This window comes from Phodopus roborovskii, unplaced genomic scaffold (assembly GCF_943737965.1).
Source record: "Phodopus roborovskii unplaced genomic scaffold, PHOROB, whole genome shotgun sequence".
Classification (NCBI taxonomy): Eukaryota; Metazoa; Chordata; class Mammalia; order Rodentia; family Cricetidae; genus Phodopus; species Phodopus roborovskii.
In genome coordinates this window covers 2,234,938-2,256,970 of record NW_026126516.1, presented here as the reverse complement: position 1 = coordinate 2,256,970, position 22,033 = coordinate 2,234,938, and the positions used below count along the sequence as shown (strand labels likewise).

Genomic DNA, 22,033 nt, shown 5'->3' with positions numbered 1-22,033 from the left:
CACACCACACTGCTCATCATAGCATTGTGCTGTTTGAGGTTAGTTTTGTGTTGTTGGCGCACGTACCGCAGTGGAACAAGGTCTCTGGCTCCAAATAGCGTGAAATCCCTGTGACATTCCCTGCTGGCGCCACCATCCGCTCTTCTCTTCCCTGCTAGGCTCCTTTCTCAGGCACCCGTGGGGGCAGCCCCTGTCCAGTCCTTGCTTGTTGAGCTTCCCCAGCAAGGCCCTCCTGGCCTCCTTGTCCCAATTATCCCGTCCTAGCTCCTTTGAGTGGGTAGTCTATCTTATCTGAGTGCCGAGAGCAGGGTCTGGCGTGAAATCCGTGCTCCGCAAACTCAGCCGCAGCCTGTGTGCTGGAGGCCTGCCCCATCTCTTCTGCCTCCCCACAGGCTGCTTCTTTAAGCCCAGCTTCCCACAGCTGTTTAACCACAGACTTGGATACATAAAAAAGGTCATTCAGGTGATGTTTAATCCCTGCTTCGTAACAGCTGTGTCTTCCTTAGGCCAGAGATGGCCCGCAGAGAGAGCCACACTATCTTCCCAGCTGCATAGCCATGGAGCCCATTTGTTTGGTTTGTTGGTGGGAGTGCTCTGTAGAAACCTTGTGAAGATCAAGGGCCCGCACCAGCTCTGACGGTACGATGAGGTGGAGTCGTGTATGTGACACTTCCAGTTTCTCAGCAACTGTGCCTGTCACTGTGCCACGCGCACACGCACACGCGCGCGCGCGCACACACACACACACACAGAGAGAGAGAGAGAGAGAGAGAGAGAGAGAGAGAGAGAGAGAGAGAGAGAGAGAGGATTCGTCTGACAAGAAGCCAGAGTGTTAGCACATTAATTTATCTGATGTAGCATAGAACGGTCTGGAAGGGACCGTTTCCTTCCAAGGCTTGTATCCAAGCGCAGTGGTAGTTTATGTAGTCTTAAATCGCTGATCATGTCTGCATTAGCTAGAGTAGAAGGGGAGGAGCTGTAGAGGTGCACAGGCCCTGTTCAGAGAGAGAAATGCAGCACAAAGGTCTCCTGGTAAACAGGTGTAAATCCATTCATTATGCAGATGGTTACCTTTGTGAGTAGTCGGCCATAGGTCCCAAACAGGACCGGCCCCCACCATTCCTAGTCTCATTCTAAATGCCAATTCAGATTCCTGGGGAAGGGGGCCTGGGAGGGGTTGTGACCCCTTATGTGTACTCTGCAGGGACCTGTCTGTGCATACAGCTGTCAGTGGTCCAGCTGTTGGTCCCAAGTGTTCCTTGCATGGCAATTGAAGATGGGTCTCCAGCAGTGGAACAGAACACTTGGAGGGCTCAGAGCATTCCATATGTATCTTTCCTCCTTTGCCAAGTGTAGGACCTTGTGATGTCTGCTGCTCTGGTTAAGGAAGCCAGAGGCCTGGTTTCTGACCCTCCGCAAATGACCCAAATGCCCTTGTGTCTTTTTTCATCCTGGCTGACTGGCCCTTGGCTGGAGCCCTGCAGAAGGAGCTCAGCCCAAACCTGCTCTTTAGCATTTGCTGTTCAGCTGCTGACTGTACTGGGTCCACGGGCCCTGGAGCCATAGAAAAGCCCCCAGTGTATATTGAACAGAGAGGCGATAGAGGAGAATCCATAATGATGAGTATCCCAGCATGCTTCTGTGTGCCGATAATTAATTCTACCCAAGCAAGTCAGGGGGGCCTCTGGGGGAGGTGGTATTTGGGCAAGGCGAGGTGGTATTTGGGCAAGGCTTTGATGAACTCTTAAACTCTTAGTAGAGAAGGCAAGTTGTGCCTGCTTCCTGTCATGGAACTATTACTCGAGACGGTCACTTCTACAGGGGGATGGTCTATTTTGGATCTTGTTGTTTTCAGTCTATAACTTGGTTATTTTGGGGGCCTTGAAGATTATGTCGCAACAAAGCTGCCCACATTAGGACCAGGAAGCTGAGGAAGAAATGACCAGGTCATGGCATGCCCCGGTGACATAATTTTAGGCCTCCCATTAGGCTCCATCTCTTAAATCTCTTAGCAATTTCTCTTGGGATCAGCCTTTGGGGAACGTCCTCCATCCTGACACCACGGGAGAATAGTGGTGTCAGAGGTTGGAGGAACTCTGGGAATGGGGATTGGGGGAGCTAGCCCTGCTGGGAGGAAAGCTCTGGGGCAGCCACGCCTCTTTACCCCCTCAGGGGACAGCCCTGAAGTTCCTGGATCCAGTGGAAACCTCCCTCACAGAACATCTCCGCACAGCTGACTGGAGTATGGAGGCAAGTCTTTTTAGTCACCGGCTGCCTCCTGCAACCCTAAAGGGCCCAGGCTCTGTTTGTCACTGTCGGCCTTCTTACCTAGGTTGCTTTTGTCAGAACTGAGAGGGCCCTTCCTTCCCTGCTATTGGCCTGTGGTCCTGCTGTGGGGCGGGGAGTCTGCTGACGTCTCATGGGGCTGTTGAGCCCTTCTGTGTCCTTCCCCAGCCCGCCCATGTTTTTATTTCGTTTATTCAGGTCTTTACTTCTAACCCTGTTTGTGTATTTATTACATTCATTTTGTGTGTATGAGTGCCTCGGTGTACATGTAAGGGTCCAGTGGCCACTCTTAGGAGTCGGGTCTCTTCTCCCATCGTGTGGAGGTCCAGGGATCAAATTCACACTTGTTAGACTTGGTGACAGGCACCTTTACCAACCCGGCATCTTAATGAACCTAGGTTAAACTTTGTTAACTTGATTAGATTGGGACCCGCCTAGGAAACACTGGGTGTGTTTGTGAGTGCATTTTCAGAGAGAGTAGGGAGGTGCCATGCTATGGGATGGAGTCTGGACTGAATGAAAAGTCTGCTGCCTGAGTGTGGGTGTAGCCTTACTCTGCTACCGTGCCTGCCCGCCATGATGGGGCATATTCCTCCAGACCATGAGCCTAAATGCACATTTCGTCAAGTTGTTTTCACCTGGTGCTTTGTCCCAGCAGTGAGGAAAAATAGCTAATATGATAAGCTTTTAAAACACCCACTCTTACTGGAATTGTAATAATTCTAGTATCTCCTCTTTGACTTTTGAGAGCAGTTCAGGATAGCACCCTGATGTCCTGAGGGGACATGTTAACCTTCTCCTGGCTTTCCTGCTACTTGCTAGCTCAGAAATGTGTCCCTTTGCTAGGGTGCAGTGCTGGCTTGGTGGCCTGGACACTAGAAGACCGTGCCGTGCCTCCTAGGAACGATGGGGCTGGTCCCGATACGCCTGGGCCAGCGCAGTAGTCCAGGGCCAGCCCCCTGACCGGCAGGGCCTGCTTGGAAACCAGGCTTTGTTTAGTAAACTTCCTGGAGTGGTGGAACCCAGAGAGATCCTCAGCCACCACGGCCATGGCTTTTAGAAGTTCTGCTCTCTGTGGCTGCAGCCGACCGAGTCGGAAGAGGAGATTGAAGGAGGAGGTGTTGTTTGTCAAAGGTCTCTTCCCCCCCCCCCCCCATGTCTGGGCCTGGAGCTCTCCATCTGGTGCTGGGAGGTCCCTTGATTCTGATTCGTTCCTGCTGTACAGCCCCTCATCTCCTCCTGAGAAAACTGGATGTTCTTTCTGTTCATATTCTTTGCTTGGTGAATTTTCTGTCACCTTCTGCTGCCTTGGGGTGGTAGGAACAGGCTGGGGTGGTGAGGGTGTCCTGAGGGCTCCTGTGATTACTAACTGTTCTGTATAACCTGGGGACAGCAGCTGTCTTCTGGCCTGTGTGGCTTCACCAGGATGCTCAGAGGCCCAGGACAGATGTGATATGGAAGACAAGAGAGACACTAGGGTGTGGGGGGTGGGTACGTCTGGTCAGGGGAACTGGGGCACCCCTGCACCCTCCCACTCAGATGTGTAACCAGTACGGAAAACCATACTCCTTACACAGATGTATAGCTCTGTGCCTACCAACGCATATAGTTGACAATGTTTGTTGAATGACTAAATAAACAAACAGGATTGCATGGTTTCTTCAGTGCCTGGTGGGTGTCCTGTGTGGTCACATTCTGTGAGTAAGGAAGCTAAGGAAACCCCATTCCCACCCCAGAATGTGAAGCTGCTTCCTACCCCTCAAGTGGGGCTTAGGTGGTGGAGGTAGTCCCATGGATGGCTGTTCTGATTGTCTGAATAATATAAATAATAAGTCACTGTCTTCATGTTAGGCAGAACCTCCAGGAAGGTCCTAAGCTGACCTCTTGGGCGAGCCCCTGGATGTATATGAGGACCATTGATACCATGTTCAAACTGCTGTTTTCCCAAATGGGACAGCCCTGTAATCATGCTTATGAAATGACTGGCTTTAAACAGAAAACCAGAGAAAGCGGAGTTAGTGGTCCTCCCTAGAGTGTGAAGTCAGAGAACAGAAGGCAGATTTACTAAGAAAGATAAGTATCTGTGGAAACCAAAGCTGATCTCCTGTAACCGTTAATGTCAGTCAGTCAGCAAACGTGGGGAAATCCTTGCACAGTGAGTGCTGGGTGCTAGGGAGGAGTGGGTGGAGGGAGCAGCAGGCTCGGGGCAGCCTGAGGCTCTGACTCAGTCCTTGTTTGTAAGATGGAGGAGATGATGCTGCAGGAGAGGATGCTGTCCCTTTGGGACTGTTTGGGGGTTAACACAAATGCTAGCCATAGCACATGATACTGAAGTACAATGATAGTGACCATAGTGTGTATCTGCCAGTACTCTTGGATGTAAGCTCCCCCGCCCAAATGTGTAGGTACTCAGTCTGCTGAGTTAACAAGACTACCAAGCTAACACGACGGGGCTGAGTTGCCCTGCTGTTCTTTGACCCTGTCTCCCGGTCCCCAGCGCCTCACCCTCACACCGGGTCCTCTGAGCTAGCCCAGCTCCATCATATAACCGAATCTCCATCCCTCCCTCACACTGTGGGAGCAGATGCCCCTTCCCACTTGCACTGGGAGCCGGATGCGGTATGCATCTTTCAGGTTCCCCTGTTTGTTCCTTGACCAGCTTGTCTGCTGCTTTCCATGCCGCCTGGGACGAACTGGATGGCTGTCGGGCTGTAAGTTAGCTAGTGGGCTTTTCTTAGACGCCACCGCTGACTCAGAGTCTCTGGGGTTCCCTGCACAAAACACAAGGTAGAGTGGGTGTCTGGTGATTTTTGACTTCACTCTCTGGGGGTTGCTTGTGAATCATCTGGCCTAGAAAACGATGTCGTCCTCCTCCCCCTATTCCCCCCCCCCCCCCAGCACCGTCTCTCTGGAAACCAGCTTTGGTAAGCTTAACCACAAAACATTCAAAATTTGAGAGATGTGCATTCTGACCTCTGGACCTGTGCACATGCTGTTTTCCTGTGCCTGGAAGCCTTCCAACACTGCTAACTAGAAGTCCCTTTTCTAGGTCCCCAGAGCGTGCATGCGTGTGTGCTGCTTTTGCCTGTGTGTGTGACTGTACACCATATGTGCACAGTTACATGGTCAGAAGAATGTCAGATCCCCCGAAACTGGAATTATGGACAGTGGTTAGTTGCCATCTGTGAGTGCCCGGGTCCAGCAGGAGAGCAGCCAGTGCTCTTAACCACTGAGCCACCTCTGCAGCCCTTTAGATGTTTGAAACTGCTGGCATGCTCATCTGTGTCCCTGCCGTCTCGTTGACCATTATACTTTGTCACACACTAGGTTCTTGGCAGGAAGTAGGCTGTCCTCTGGTGCCGATTCAGTTATCCAGCCTGTAGCCTGGGAGACTTAAGAGAATAGCCACTTTTCTTTACTAGTGGGATATTGCTAGACTAGGCATCTACTTTTCACGAGCCATGGGGAGGAGTGGACTCAGACACTCATTTCGGGCTTCCCTTAGGAAGGAATCTCCAGGGGAAAGCACACAGGCTGGCGAATGTTGAGTGCCCAGTGGGTCAAGGGTGTGTGTGGCTCAGGGGGCAGGGACCCTGCTTATCTCCAGTGGGGCTTTATTTCTGTTGCTTAGAGGAGTTAGTCCTTTCCTTCAAACTGTGGGTTCCAGGGATCAAACTTAGGCCATCAGGCTCAGTGGCAGGTGACTTTACCCGCTAAGCCATCTTGCTGACCCTGTTTTGTCTTCACTTTGAAGCAGGTCTTACCTACCATGTAGCCCAGGCCGGCCTCGAACTCAAGCTGCTTCCCGGGCTATCACAGATGTGTGCCACCACGCCTGGCTCTTCCTTAGCTTTTCCCTCGTTCTGATGGCTTTCTGAGTGAAGGAGTGGCTCAGGGCGGCACACGGGTGATGATGGGGTACAGAGGGGATGCCACCACCAGGGATGCTCTTTTGCTATCTCCCTGGGGTTTATTGTATATTTTAATGTCTGTGCACTACTTATGTGCTTGGTACCCATGAATACCAGAAGAGGGCATTAGATCCCCCCCCCCCTGAACTGGAGTTACAGACAGGTGTGATGTGCCTTGTGGGTGCTGGGAATCAACGCTGGGTCCTGTGGAAGAGCAGCCAGTGCTCTTACCTGCTGGGCCATCTCTTCAGTTCCCTTCAGCGTAGTTTTGAGCCCTCACATTTGTGCAGACCAAGCCCTTCGCTGTCAGAGTACTTGCTTGTGTCCTTGCCGCTAGCGTCAGGCCTGGCTAGCACTCCTTCCACACTTTGATTTGTTTTTAATTGGCAGATGTCAGTTACACACCGAATGTACCTCACTGTGACATGTTGGACATCCATGACCTCAGACCCCTTAGGTTACCTAGCGCTCCAACACTGATCCCTGTCGCGAGCACCCGGGTCCTCCCTACATCCTGTTTGGCATGTGTGTACAGCTCTGTGAGCTGTAACCACTGTCAGTGTGGTGCGACACAGAGCTCGCTCCTCCCATCTGATGGAAACTCCGACCTCGAGGCCACCTGTTTCTGTTGTTTTAGTCTGCTGCTCTGGTGGATCATGGGAGCCGGCTCGGTTATTCTAAAGGACGCTATAATTAGATCTTTTGGCCCTTGGCTGTGTATAAAGATTTTCTCCATGAGCTCAGGCTCTAGAAGCAGGCAAGCATGGAAGCAGGGGCTGTGTATCTCACTGTATGCCTAGTACTTTTGAATCCGCCCAAGGGCACACAAGGGCCGCCTGCCTGCCAGTAATGTGTGAAACTCAGAGGGGAAGGAGGTACACGTTGACAGGGGTGCCCGCCCCAGAGCATCCCATTGGCCTGACTTAAGGCTGTTAATGCTTGGATGCAGGAGTTCCCTTTTCTTCTGATTAAAGCCAACATGGAAGGCTTGATTTTTCTAGTGATAAGAAGGGAATGTGGAAATGTGTGGATTAAGCCTTTGGCCATAGTATATGGATCCACTTCACCAGACCTCATCTCCACCGGACCTCATCTTCTGGTGTGTCACGGAGAGCAAGGAGATGGCCTCAGGCTCCACCTGAGGCTGGGAGGTGCTTTGGGTGTAGATGTAGAGGTGTGTACTCAGCTGCCGGTTCTGAGACTTGACAGCCATGCCATGGAGTCAGGTACAGTGGAGTCTTGGCCAGGAATTAGCAAGCTCTCTCTCACAGGTTGCTGCCTCTGCCCCTATCTCAGTTCCTAGGTGTGGTTTGGGCTTTTCATCTGTGCAGTGTATCGATGCCTTGTTACAAAATACCTGCAGAGCAGCTTAAGGGAAGGCTCATGCATCAAGAGGTCCATCGTGGTGGAAAAGACGTGGTGTTTATGGTGGTGGGAATGTAGGGCTCTTCACATTGCCTCATAGTCTCCCTCTGTCAGCACAGCATGGTGATGCTGGCACTTGCCAGGGTTCTTCTCTTCTCCTTTTCCTGCAGTCCAGGACCCCACCCCATGGAATGGTACCACCATGTAAGCGTTGGCTTCCCTCCTTAGTTAAGCCTCTTGGGAATTGCCCTCACAGACACACACAGAGTTGTCTTAGGTGCTTCCAAATCCAGTCAAGTTGACAGTGATTGGCGATATCACAAGTGTTTCTATTTGATTCTCGGTGCCATTTTGGCACCGTGTGATAGGGAGTCAGAAGTCTTAAGAAAATGGTGTTGTTTTTGGCCATTTGACAGGATATGATGAAAAAGGCAGAAAACAATAGGTTTTTTGTTTGTTTATTTGTTTGTTTGTTTGTTTTTTTTAACAAATCTGAATGGAAACCCCAACCATGACCCAGGCCAGCTGCCTCCATCTCACGGAAGTAGGAAAGATCTCCGGTTCTCGGATATTGGTTTAGGTGATTGAGATAGACATTCAGCCTCAGGCACAATCAAAGACATACAGCTCTGAATGAAGTATGGCTTGGAGCCCATCCTAGTGGCAAAATTAAGAGGGTGGCCAGAGGTATTGCTCAAGGGTTGCAAAGTGGAAACGGTTACATGATTGACAGGACAAAATGGACAAGCCTGTCTGTGGGACAGTTTGGCCACAAGATGAGTGTAAAGTGTTTGCCACCCAAGAAGATGAGGAAAGCTGCTGGTGGAGAACTGGCCACTAAGATGCTCTTCCCAGTCAGTGTCTTAGATTGAGGTATTGACCCCTTGACCCCTGGAAGGCTGTTGGTTGATGTGTTGGCCTTTGTGCAAAGGGATGGGGTAACCATCAGAAAATAAGGTGTGGTCAGTGTGGGGCCATGATTGTGATGCCACAACTTGGGGTGCTGAAGAAGGGAGGCACAAGGGCCAGGCCAACCAGGGGTGCATAGCAAGCCTTTGTCTCAAGAAGCAAAGGATGACATAGGTGTGTGTCCTGTGCTTTATGTTAGAATACTCCAATGGGACACCGAACTTCACAGACAAAAGGGGAAGGGGGTGTGAGATGCGTAAGCGTCGGCAGCATGAAGCTGCAAACAGTGTGTTTGCTCTGCAGTCCCGCCTGCCCTGAGGTCTCAGGCGACACCAGGCAAAAGCTGTGTACAGATCTCTTCTAGTGGACATGCTTATCGTACATACTAAAGATTTTTGCTGATGGGAAGGACTGCTAATTGTTATGGAGAGAGATTTACTAGGTGTGTGAATGCAAAGGGCTCAAATGGTTCTGCCCAGAATTCTCATGTGGTAAAAACAAACAAACAAATAAATGTACTCCTGTGTTGTGTGCACTCGTAAGAGGCTACCGGAGTTTTGATTTTAGTTTTTAATCAGATTATTTTTTTCCTCCTTAAAGCAAAACACACACCTCCTGGGACTGGCTTAAGCAGTTGAATTTAATCAAATCTGTTGCTGTTTTGGCACAGGGAAGAGCATGGAGGAGATTAAGAAGGTGCTGCTGTTGGTGCTGGGCTGCGCCGTTCAGGTAGGGATGCTCAGTGGGTGAGGAGGGTTCCAGGTAGCCAGTCCGTCATTACAGGAGCTGCTAGGAGACAGAGTGGCAGCTGCTTGTAGTGCCAGGCGCTCCCTACACCTTATAGGCCAGATCTCAGGCACCTGCTTTTGTAAGCCATGCTCCATTCTTTGCGGTTGTCACTACATGCTCTCCAGCTGCCATGGCAGGGTTGAGGAACTGTGACAGAGGCTAGGAAATTTAAAACTGTCAGCATCTAGTTGGATTTAGGGCACACACCCGTGATCTTAGCACTTGGGGGCTGAAGCAGGAGAATTGTGGATTTGAGGGCAACCTAGACTACAGAGAGAGGCCTTGTCTCAAATAATGAAGGGCTGTTGTCAAGATTTGTACCAGTACTTGCCTAGTGTGAATTAAAGCCCTGGCCCTTTCGGTTCAGGTGTGCCTGCCCTTGCCCTGAGTTGGTTGTGCTCCCTTGTGAAGAGCTGTGTGAAGCAAGCCTCTCTGTGTCCCACCTGGGAGGGATCAAAGGCAAGCCTCTGAAGCCAATCTCCTGTAGGTGGCCAGAGGAGCTTTGTGTAGTCTTTGAGGGGGTAAAGCTGGTGTGGGTATGGCTTGTTACCTGAGTTTTCTGTACCTGGATGAAGGCTGCCATTCACTTGTGTAACCTTTCACAGTGTGAAAGAAAAGAGGAGTTCATTGAGAGAATCAAACAGCTGGACATCGAGACCCAGGCTGGCATTGTGGCTCACATCCAGGAGGTAGGCATGGGGTTGGGAGCTGGCTGTGGATGCTGGGGTTACAGCAAGAGTCAGCATCTCCATAGTGGAAAAGTTTGAGGACTACATCACCATGAATGATTCTGCTAATTTGGGGTTTCATAACTCCACAGACACATGGTTCTGTTTGGAAAGGTAGCCACCGGCAAGCTAAAATAAAAGTTTTGGTTTGTTTTTTTTTTTAAATCAACACTTCAATCAAGTCATCTTCTGTTTGCTGCTTCTTACCTTATATGGACTCAGACTATTTTTAAGAGCTGTCAAATGGTTTAGGCTTGGGATTTGATTTATAGGCCCTGAAAATGTATTCTGGCAAATGTCATCCCGCTCTGAACAGTTGATCTTTATGGAGAGTCTCCGCTACTGTCAGTGATACACAAGAAAACAAGCTGCCACCAAGCGAGATGTCAGAGCGCTGCCTCAGGAGGCCTCTACATGGGAAGGACAAGCCAGACCATCCTGTCCCTCTGCCTAAGATTGGCTGAGATGGTAGCAGCTGAAAAGGTGGCTTCCCTGTGGGGCAGATGTCCACCTTTGACCTTGTACTAGGTGCCTCGTTAGGGCTCGGCACTCGTTCTAATCAGACAGGAATGGGCACGTGCAAGAGTCACTGTGCAGTCAGAGGAGGCACCAGACGCAGGGCTGTCCTGGTAGGTGCTGGTGACATGGCTGTGGTTGGGGCACTGTAGGGTCCAGAGCTTTAAGCCAGGATTCATTGCACAGTAGAAGAAAGCTGGCATAGGAGAAAGCCGGTATTTAATAAATATTTTTAAGTATCTCTGTGTTCCTTTGAGTTTGAGAAGTAGCCTGCCTGTTAATTTCCTTGTGGGTGTTGTAGTTTGCAGACACATATGTCTAGGGACTTAGGTCATTGAGATTTGCCAGTTCTTTGCCATTTACTGTCCTTTCTGCCAAGACAGCAGGTTATTAAAAAAGAAAAATATACAACCAAAGAGGCTTGTGTAGACTAGCAGATTTGGCGGCTGGCATAGGACTTCATTGGTTATCTCTTAAAAGCTGCATGCCCGGAATCTGCTATAGAGCTACTTGTTAGAATCAAGGGAGGAGGAGAACAGGCCTTTAATTAAAAGCTCAGAAGGTAACCACGTGCAGCAGGCTTGGGCACCCTGAAGCCAGCTACAGGGAATGGTTTTGAGACTCAGGGTCTCCCCAGGCCTCCCAGTGCTGATCATGCTGGGGACTTGGCCTCCTGATCCTGGCTGCAGGGTACCACGGAATAAAATTTCTCCCAGTTCAGACACGTGAGTGCTTCCACAGTAGATAACTCTTTCCCTGGTGTTGTCATCCCCTTTGAGACCTGTTAAAACCACGAGAGGATGGCAGCTCAGCAGATCCTTAGCTCTCTGCTCAGGAGAGTGGTAAAGCCAGGCTGCCCTCTATGGTCTGTGGGAATGAGACTCAGGCCTCAAAAATCGCCTAGGACTGTAAATAGCTCCCCCAAAGAAACCAAGATTGCTATGTCCGCGCTATTCTATACTAAGGGACTTGGCATTTTGCTCTATTTGCGTTAGATTTTGTTTTAAGAAATAGGTAAGACCTGTTCCTCATCCTCGCACGGAAAAGGCTCACCTTCTCTGTGTTGTGAGTTAATGCTAGGAAAGGAGGAGCAGCCTACGTGCCCGGATTCTAAAACCACTTACGGAGCCCCTCTGCGAGGCACAGGGAAGTTATCGGTGAGGGCTTCGTAGCGTCTGGGGAGTAAGTTGCTGACCCTGATATGGGAATGAGGTATAGAGTGGTCTCTGGTCTCTGCCTGGGTCACTCACCACATGGCCCTGGGCATTCAGAACTACCAGGGCCAAACACAGCAGCCTCTGCAGTCCTGGGCCATGTTCCCACAGGTGACCCACAACCAGGAGAATGTGTTTGACCTGCAGTGGCTGGAGTTGCCAGATGTGGCTCCAGAGGAGCTGGAGGCCCTCTCCAGGAACATGGTGTTCCATCTCCGAAGACTCATCGACGAACGTGACGAGTGCACTGAGGTGTGCCCGTGGGACAGCCGTGGCTGGCAGGATGGGGTTGGGGTCCCTCATGTGGCTTTCCTCCTTCAGCTTCTCCTCTCCCCTCCTCTCTCTCTCTCTCTCTCTCTCTCTCTCGGGTCTGAATGCCTCCCAGACTGCTGGTCGGGATCTCTGGGGTGGGACACTGGTATTCCCCTGGGTACAGCCCCTATGGTGAACGGTCTCAGCAGACATGCCCACAGGAAGACAGACTGACCAGGGTGCCCAGCATGGGGGAGAAGGCGGCCTGTTCCCGCTCTTACTCTTTTTTTGTCACACTAAATAGTGCCCGTCTCTGAGAACACGCAGCACGCTCTCTCTCCCGATTCTCAGTTCTTGTCTCTGTGGCTCTTGGTCTGGGCCTGCCTGACACTGGGCCAGTCCAGGGAGCACTATGAACCTGTGTATTCCCCGGTCCCCTCCCTGTCCTGTGCAGCTCATCGTGGACCTGACACAAGAGAGGGACTACCTGCAGGCACACCACCCTCCCAGCCCCGGCAAGTTCTCCAGTCCAGACTCCACACCAAGCCCAACGAGCAGCCTGTCTAGCGAGGACAAGCAGCACCTGGCTGTGGAGCTGGCTGACACTAAGGCCAGGCTGCGGCGCGTCAGGCAGGAACTGTGAGTCCCTGCCACTTTCCGCTCTCCTCTGTGGTGTGAACCCAATAGGGGTCTTCTCGTGTACTTTGCTTGCACGTGTGGTGTTGTGGGATAGCTCAGCTGGCAGGGCTGCTCTGAGCGCCTTGTGACTGAAGAAGGTTCACCACCAGCCCTCTGCAGGCCTGCACTTGTAGTGAGAGCTTCCTGGTGATTAGGCTCCAGCCAGACTGTCTATCCGAGTAGGTGTTGTCCATGCAGGCTCAGTTTGGGCTCAGTTTAGGGCTGGGATGAAGGGAGTGTTTTCTTGGCTCTCTTGGTCCTTGACTGTTTGCTTGAAGTTGTGGATGTAGCTTGTCCATCTGGGGAGTTGCTCAGCCTTGCTGCTCCATGTCTGGCCTCACAGAGCCATGAGCAGACTCACAGAGCTGTGGCTAGTCTGTTTAAGGGTACATTTTAGAAGCTGAAAATTTTGAGCTGGGGAGATGGCTTAGCGGGTACAGTGCTTGCAGAGTTTGGAACCCCAGCACCCACATATCAGCACATCTGTAACCCTGCACTGGGGGGGGGGGTGGAGACAGAAAGGTCCCTAGGGCTTGCTGGCTAGCCAGTCTAGCTGAAAGAAGTTCCTGCTTCCATGAGAGACTCTGTCTCAAGAAAAATAATGTGGAGAGCTTAGAGAAAGACATCAATCTATAGGTACCACATGCACTTGCTTGCATAGGTGAGTGCATGCACACACGCACACACACACGCGCGCGCACACACACGCGCGCACACACACACGCGCGCACACACACACGCACACACAGAGAGCCCAGTCAGCACATGCACATGTGTGACCGACACATAGAGTAAATATCAGGAACATTTTCACAGGCTCCCAGAAGCCTGTGTGCTCTCCTTTCCCCTCTGTGGTCCTAGAAGTAGCAGCCTGTTCCCAGAGCCTGCCAAGAAAATCCTCCCCTTCACTCTCTCCTAATCACCCTTGCAGGGAGGAGAAGACGGAACAGCTTTCGGATACCAGACATGAGGTGGACCAGCTGGTTCTGGAGCTTCAGAAGGCCAAGCAAGATGTGAGCACAAGGCCCCCGGGCCTACACCTACAGGGTTGAGGCTGGAGTTCCCCAATAACTGGTCCCAGGAGGTCAAGAATGTAGCATAGGCCTTGTCCAGCAAAACTGTCTACAGTTGTCCTGAGAGCTTCCATAGGGTGCTGACTGTGTTTCTTAGCCAAAGTGGAAGACCCCACAGGGTGGCATGCACACAGAGCTCCTTGGCCATCAGGAGATCCCTTGCTGTAGGGATTTGGCCCTTTCTTCCTCCTTATATGAGTACTTTAATCCGGGCCTCCCTCCCTCCACTCTGACAGAATATTCAGCTCGCTGCTGATGCCCGGTCAGCCCGTGCCTATCGGGATGAGCTGGACTCGCTGAGGGAAAAGGCAAACCGTGTGGAGAGACTGGAGATGGAACTAATACGCTGCAAGGAGAAGCTGTATGATGTGGACTTCTACAAGGCTCGCATGGAGGTAAACAGCCCCCCTTGAGACAGAGTGAGGCGGCCGAGCAGCCCCCAGAGCGTGTATCCCTGGAGGATCTGAGCAGACGGCCATGCTACAGCAGCTGCTTCCTCGGAAGCCCACCTGCCTAGGTCCTTCCAGGTCTCCCTCTAGCCCGTCTCTCATCGAGCAGATGAGGGGGAACAGAGTGGACTGATAAAAGGGCAGCCATGCTTTTTAGAGTTTTCTTTCTCCCGCTGCATGCCTGCCGTGGGGTCTTTTACTGTGGTAGACACAGTGACCAAAAGGAAACTTTGGGAGCAAAGGGGTTTATTTTAATGTTGCAGCTTGTAGTCCATGGTTGATGGAGGTGAGGGAAGGAGCCTGGAAGCAGGAGCTGATGGGAAAGCCATGGAAAAGTGCTGCTTGCTGGCTTGCTCAGCTCGGGCATAGCACCACCCACAGCAGCTCTCCCATATTCTAATTAAGAAAACGTACCCAACTCACCTTCAGGCCAGTCTCAATGGAGGCATTTTCTCAATGAGAGTCCCTCTTCCCAGATGACTCTAGCTTGTATCAAGTTGCATAAAACCAGTTATCTCAATAACATAATGATGACCTGTATGTGTGTGGGGTTTTTTTTGTTTGTTTTTTTGTCTGTGTCTTAAGGCTTGCAATTTCTGGGCTATTTGCTAGTCCTCAGTCTGTGCATCTATAAAATAAAAATGCTGCTGCTAATGAAGTTTCATAGATGAGTGATGTGCAGGTCCCCTACTCTGCTCGTAGACGATGGAAACTGCCAGCTTACTTCATTACTTTGCTCACTGTGTTCGTAAGTGTGGGCACACAGTGTGTGTGGAGGGCAGGATGACTTTCCAGTGTTTCTCCCGTCCCTGTGGCTGTGCTGCTGCATTCTCCAGCCTCGTGGCCTGCGAGCTCTGAGCCTGTTCCCCGTTTCCGCTTTCCACATCGCTGCTGTACAGTGCTGTGACAACATTGTGTGCCACCACGTCTGGCTTTTTAAATTAAAAAAAAAAGATTACCCTTATTTTTAATGGTGTATAGGTAGGTGGGGGGGGGCTGTGCATGTATGCGCAGGTGCCCACAGAGGCCAGAGGTTAGAGGTGGTCGCGCGCTGCTCTATAGAGGTAGGTGCTGGGAACTGTTACCCCTCCGAGCTTCTTCTCCGCCCCTTTGTGTCTAACCTTGATGTGTGTGCCGGCGGTGGAATTTGAGTTGTCAACCTTATAGCATAGCAAGTGCTTTTACCCACTGAGTTCTCTCTCTGTCTCTGTCTCTCTGTCTCTCTCTCTTCTTCCCCCCCCCCCCCTTTTGAGATTGGGTTTTGCTATCTTGCCCACACTGGCCTTGAAACCCTGGACTCCAGCTGTCCTGCTGTAGCCTGGTAGTTTCTGGGGTCTGGGAGCACAGGTCGTCTAGCAGCCCTCTGTCGCCCTGCTGTGGGAACTTCTGTTTCCTGCTAGCATACTGAGCCTCCTGCTCCAGCCAGGGTAGCTGAGGTGGGCCTACCCTAGAGGGTAGGGTATGGCTGAGTACTACTTCCCAGACTCACTCAGGGACTGTCCCCTGAGGGATGTGAGTGGCTAAGACACCTCGGATGGCGGGCAAGGAGCTGGCACAGGGGCCCAGGCCTTGCTTTGTCTTGGGAGCAGCTCAATGGCTACCTGCCTCTGCCCGTGTTGAGAGGTGCAAGTTCTGGCCTGGAGGGCTCCGGGTGGACTTTGATGTTTCTTCAGACGCCACAGTTGGAGCCTCAGCAGCTCCTCCTGACTTTAGGACCCATAAAGATTTCCAGACAGGGTCAGGAGTACAATGTGATGGCCGGGGCTCACTCCAGTACTCTGTTCCCCAGAGGTGAGTGGGTCCCAGGTCCATACTTCATATTCATTCCAGCATTGTCCCAATGTTCTCCCTCAGATACGCAGATAAGCTGCTGTGTTAGGAGCTGCTGATGGTGGTGGTGGTGGTGGTGATGGTGATGATTGTGATGATGGTGATGATGGGGGTGATGATAATGTAGGAGTCATTTTTTCCACAACACAGGGAGTATCTAGACTTTGAAAGAGGTTTGCAGGGAGTTTCCCACCCACCTGACACTCAGTTTAGTGTGATGATCATGCATTTCCCCAAGGGACTCACCATGAGTTCCTTAAGAATCATTTTTCATTAACAAAATAGATTTTTGGCTATTCAGGCATTCTAGTTACTCTCTCCCCCACCGCCTCTTCCCTGCAAGTCCCTGCCCATGATCATGTTGTTGCTTTCCTTTATTTTGGGACCACTGAGTTTAACCAAAGCGGCCTTCATGACCATGGGTGTGGAGCTGGCCATTAGAGCTGGGGGGCCCACACACCTCAGACACTGACTCTGCTCCCGGCATGCATCAGTAACTAATAGCTCTCTAGAGAGGGGTAAGAATTGTTTCTAAGCAATTAAAAACAATGCCATGAGGCTGACTTGTGGGACTCTTGACGTTAGAGAAGATGCGTAAAGTGTGGGCATCTAGACGTGAAGATGAAATGACAGAGCAATGGGCAGATGTTTAGACACGTGATGAGGCAAATCTAGCAAAGTGTTACAGAATTTGGGTGGCGTATGTGGAGGTGTAGACAAAAAAAGATCAGTGCTAGAAGGGACACTGTAAACTAGGTATGATGACACCTGTAATCCCATCCCTTGGGAAGCAGAAGCAGGAGGATCAGGAGTTCAGAGTCATTCCTGGCTTCATAGTAAGTCTGAGACCAGGTCGAGCTATATGAATGAAAGCTTGTCTCAGAACAAACAAACAAAAACATCACGTACCTGGCTGAGTCTGAGGTGGTTCACTGAGTAAGAATACCTGCTGTATAAGCAGGAGGCCTGAGTTCAGATGCTCCTGAGATCCCAGCACTGGGAGGTGGATGTAAGAGGGTTCCTGGGGCTTGCTGGCCAGTCAGTGTGTTTTTAAAATACAGTGGCAAAGCGATGCAGGAAGGTTCCTGGCACCAACCTCTCCAACGTCTGGCCTTCTTGACACATGGATTTCTACGTTCCAATGCGTGTGCGCGCGCACGCACACACACACACACACACACACACACACACACACACACACACACACAGAGAGATTGAGATTGCACACCTGGATTCCCAGGTCTCTCAGAAGCTTGCCTCAAGTCTGCATTTCTGTAGATGGTGCACTCTCATGCTGGTGGACCGGCCGATGCCAGTTTTCAGACAGGGCCTCTCACTGTAACCTAAGCTGGATCCTTCTGCCTCAGCCCCCTGAGGTGCTAGGGTTACAGGCATGTACTACCGTGCATGCTTTCCTGCAGAGGTTCTTGGCTGCAGGATGCTCGCTTCCACGGGTGAGAATTACAGAACTCAGTACCTGTCTGTGGTCAGCTCTGTCCATGTGGGCTTCCAAGCCTGGGTGGGGGTTCTACCTCACCTGACAGAAGGCACAAGATTTCTGAGAACCCCAGCCCTGAGTGAAGGAAACCATCGCTGTGTGGGGAGACGGAGAAGCCTGAGGCTCACTCTCCTTGGGACTGGCTTTCACGTCAGCTGTTCACATTTGTGGCACATTTGGGGAACAGTGGTAGCTGTGGGGGTGGGAAGGCCGAGACATCCTCTGATGGTCTAAAGCTCAGTGCGGATCCCCAGAGGAAGAGCAGGTCAGTGCCGGGTGCGGGAGGAGATAAAGGAGAGGGCAGTGGTGAGCCGGATTTCATTAGTAAAATGTAGACCACAGATTTACAGTTTGTTTGTAAACTCCAACAGCTTTTCTGTCTAGTTCAGAAGGGTTGAAACTGCCTAACAGGGAGCAGATCGCCTTGGAGACAGGGAAAATGTGGTCCCTAGGGGACACAGTCAGGGCTGTAGGGGAGTGACACAGCCTGGAAGGTCTTCTGTCTCAGTACTTCCTGATTGGCTTAAAATTTCTGCCCAAGGCAAAGGGCAGATGGCCAGAGGCAGTGCTTGCCTGCGCATAGTGGCAGTGGCCTTCCCTGTGCTGTAGAGCAACAGCTTTCTAGGAAGTGCAAGTTTCGAACTCATCAGAGGGGCAGAGTCCCAGCAGTACACTATTCTGCCAAGTGCTGGGCAAGTCTTGTCCTGTTATGGAAGAAGGGGTGTGTCCTGGCCTGGCCTCGCAGGCACGGCACAGAGGCATGCCTGGAGCGAGCTTATCCTAGCCAGCCCTTCTCTGTAGAGAACCCCGAGCAGAGATAACAGCCCTGGAACAGGTCTTGCAGGGAAGCCAGAGAGAAGTGTGGGTCACTGGCAAGGAGCTGGGTTAATGACCAGTTCCAGAATGTTTCCTACCAATCCAAGATCACACCCCTAAGATGATAGCAGCGGGCCCAGGGCCAGGAAGGGACAGAGTTTGGTCAGTCCTGCCCTGCCCCCAGGCTGACTCATTCCCCTGTACCCTGGGGTTCCTAGCTCTGCTAGATGTGCCTGTCACCTTCAGTGGGAAATGCTCAGGACTCAGTAATGATAAGCGCCCAGTGCCTTGAGCTTTGGGCTGGCTCCTTTCCTGCTCTCAGATCTCCATCCTGTAGGAGTCTCGGTTACTGTGTCCAGAGTCACTGTGTGTCCTCCATTCCGGCCTGTGTTGACTGTGGTGGTGACTGGTCATTTTTCTAGCACTTGTGCTGGGTTCACGTCCCTTTTTCTCCTCATCTCGCCCCACCTCATATGGATCAGGCCCAGGGACCCACCATCCTTAAACCCATGTCCCCACCTCCCAGCATGTGGCCGTCCTCGGTAGGTATCTGAAGCCTGTGCATGCCTCTGTCTGCCTCCTGCTGGCCTGCTGTGGTAATTCCAGCGTCTGCACAGAAGTCCTCCCTGAATCTAAACTGGCTGAGCCGCTCAGTCCCCTGGGCTGCTCCTGGGTGCCCTTTCCAGTGGTCCACTAGATACCACTCCGTCTCTGGAATGCTCTCTCTCCCTTGTCCAGCGTTCAGTGCTGGGCCCTTTGGCCGCCCCCACTGCAGCCTGGGCCTCTGCAGACTTCCCAGGCTGCCCGCCTTCCTTGTGTCCCATTCTTTCAGGGGTGACCACTTAGGGCCAGAGAGCAGGGCTAGATGTGTGAACTCAGCAGGCCGTGTCCCCAATCTCTTGCTTCACAGTTCTTTTATAAGCCCCCCCCCCTTTTCTGGGCAGTGTGAAATATGGTATCACTGTGATGTATGTTTCTGTCTGTTTGCTGACCAGACTAGGAGCCCAGGCAGATAGTATGCACCTCTCTGATAGTGAGGCCTCTGGGCCTCTCTGCTCTCGAGCCAGCAAACTGTAGTATGTAGATTAAACTCAGCCCACCGTTGGCTTTTGTGGGTACAGTTTTATTGGAACACAATGCCCCATCCTCTAGCCCCAACAGAGAGTATTGCTTTCTGGTCCTTCACAGAGCGGGCGTACAGTGAGGCCTTTACGTGAGCAGCAGGGACTATACACTAGGAACTGTGTTTAGCTCTGGGTCCACCGCAGGCAGCACTTAAGGCCCACGGTGGCCCTGTGAGGTGTAGTAGCCTCCTTTCTGCAGACAAGAAAAGGCTTCACAGTTGCTAAGCAAGTGGTCTGGGATTGGAATGTGGCTGGCAGTCTCGGGAGTCCTGACTGGCTGCCAGAGAATGGGGGGGGGGGTTGAAGGGTGGTACAGGAGAACTAGAGGTGTTTATGGAGGGGCCCAGCCTTCCGCAGCTCATGCCCAACTTAGTCATGTCCCAAGTGAGGATGTTAGAGTGCAGGGAGCTTGCCCCGGGGGAACTCAGGTGCTAGGCGGGCTGTCTTCTGTTCCTTCTGCCTTGGGTTTCCTTTGTTCCTGTTGCTTTTGGGGTCTGTGATAGATCTGTCAAGTTGAACAGGTCAGAGGGGACCTTTGGTTTCTGGTCTGGTCCCTACATTTCTTCAGGTCAGGCCCTGTTCCAGGCAGTCAGGCCTTCAGGGTCAGGGAGGGTAGAGCATACCCTGCCCTTGACCCTCCATGGCAGCGGGACCGAGGGGCGAGGCACTGGGTGAGGGTGGAGACAGGGCGGGAAGGAGCAAGAGGCCTGTTGCTAGGGGTCCCGCGACCCAGCTCCACTACCCTCAGCACCCTGGGCTTTCTGTTGCAGTGGACGCCAGGAGTCATCGTGCATTGCCATCCCAGGCTCACTGGAGAGGAGGCTTTCTTGGACTCCAGTGTTTGGTGTTCATGGGGGGTCAAGAGGCACTCCTGGAAGCTAGTTGTTTTTTGGTTTGCTTTTGTTTTTCGGTGTTAGCGACAGGGCCCATGGTTTCATGTGTGCTAGGCAACTCTTCCACTGTTCAGCGACAACCCCAAGCTTTTGCAAAACAATTTTTGTCTGTCCACAAGGGAGCTGCATCATGGGTGAGTGCTGGATTGAACTTTGCCCCTTCCCATGTGTGAAGTGTCTATGACTAGACAGCTGGCGAGTTCAGACACTGGGAATTGTACACACATTGTTGGCCCACATTTTCACTTAGGCAGAGTCATCCAGCCCGTGAGCTCTTACAGAGTTCATGGCAGAAATGGAGTTGTCCCACTAGCGCCGAGTCACGATGGTAGATCAGGAGTGGACTCTCAAGTCACTTGGGGACAGGACCTTCAGTCTGACCCGTGGCTGTATAACACCCCAGCTGTGGGCAGGGCAGGGTTGGGCTTGATAACAGCCTCCTGGTTGGGGCCGATTAGGTGTGCCAGACAGCTGCCTGGTGCAATGGAGTCAGCCTTCTCCATCCTGCAGACCAGTGGTGGAGCCCTGGACCTGTGGGAGCTTGAGCATAGCATCCTTCCTGGCTGGTCGTTGTCCTCTGAGGTGGTAGATGTGCAAGGCAGGGTGGGTTGTCATTTCCTAACTGGGGACATTGAGACCACCAAAGCAGGCAGTTAGACAGGTGCTTAGAGGTGACCCTGTTGGGTGCTGCCCCTGCCTATTAAAGCTGAGTCCTTCAAGGGTCACCACATGGGCCACCTCCAATTCCCCCTTGCTCAGTGAACAGAAGTATAACTGTTCTGTCCCAAAGAGCTCCCAGAGTGGGGGAAGAGGACAGGACAGCCACCATTACCTCAGAGCAGGAGCAGGAAAGGAACCCAAATACCCGGCTGTCTGACTTTGTGACAAAGTAGACTCCCAAGTCCTCAGAGGAGCCATTCAGGATGGGTCTTGAAGACTGCATAGGAGCTGTCTGTGTGGGTAAATGTAGAGCCTGCCTTGTGGTTGCTCACTGAATAGAGTGGTGCGGTTGAAAATGCTGGTGGGTAGACCTTATTAGATACAGGGCCGACAGTGACCAAAAAGAGTGTTGGACTCTTGCTGATTTGAGACTCTTTGTTCTCTGTCTTATGTCATCCGTGCCAATCTCGGCCTCTTATTAACGAGAGGCCGTTGAGGGTGAGTCTCCTAGGAGTGAAGGGCCGAGGAGAAAACAAAGCCCAGTCCTTCAGCCTAAGTGGAAACTTTGGCCTCAGCCGGCAGCAGGCTATGACTTTGGGCTCTTTCCTTCATCTGTGGGAAGAGCCTGGCCCTGGCCTGCCCCTCCTCTGAGGGGTGCTGTGAGGAGCAGGTGAGGGAGGACTAGCCACAGTGATGTGGTCTTTGTTAGGCATGGAGTCTCCAGGGGCAATTGGGAGATTCTAGAATCAATGTGCTGCTTTCCCAGAGCCAGCTTTGTCCAAGCCCCTGTCTGAGAGTGCTAAGCTAACCTCCACTGGGAAGCTTTCATTCGAGCCCGTGTGGGTGCATGGAAGCTCTAGCCTTGGTCCCTTGTTGTAGTCTCTGAGTGGGACAAGTCTTGGGAATCTTTCCTAGCAAGGAAGATGGCAGTTCCCAGTGTACACTGTTTATAAGCTGTGAAGACATGGGGGACGTGCAATCCACCCTGCCCCCCGCAGGGGGCTCATGGGACATGATAGTCTCAGGACAAGATCTGATACAT

General features: G+C 51.9%; 1 protein-coding gene across 2 annotated transcripts in view; it reads left to right on the top strand.

The window, feature by feature from the left end:
• The window catches only part of Ccdc88c (coiled-coil domain containing 88C), a 115,513-nt gene that overhangs the window by 50,724 nt on the left and 42,756 nt on the right, over positions 1-22,033 (top strand). Inside the window, exons 1-7 of one of the 2 annotated variants that reach the window (XM_051196473.1) lie at positions 3,307-3,420; positions 9,142-9,200; positions 9,866-9,949; positions 11,830-11,970; positions 12,425-12,609; positions 13,580-13,661; positions 13,958-14,116. In XM_051196473.1, the coding sequence (XP_051052430.1) occupies positions 3,336-3,420; positions 9,142-9,200; positions 9,866-9,949; positions 11,830-11,970; positions 12,425-12,609; positions 13,580-13,661; positions 13,958-14,116 (795 nt within the window). In that variant the 5' untranslated portion in view covers positions 3,307-3,335. Of the gene's footprint in view, positions 1-3,306; positions 3,421-9,141; positions 9,201-9,865; positions 9,950-11,829; positions 11,971-12,424; positions 12,610-13,579; positions 13,662-13,957; positions 14,117-22,033 lie in introns of those variants that run through there. The other variant, XM_051196472.1, reaches the window with a different exon arrangement.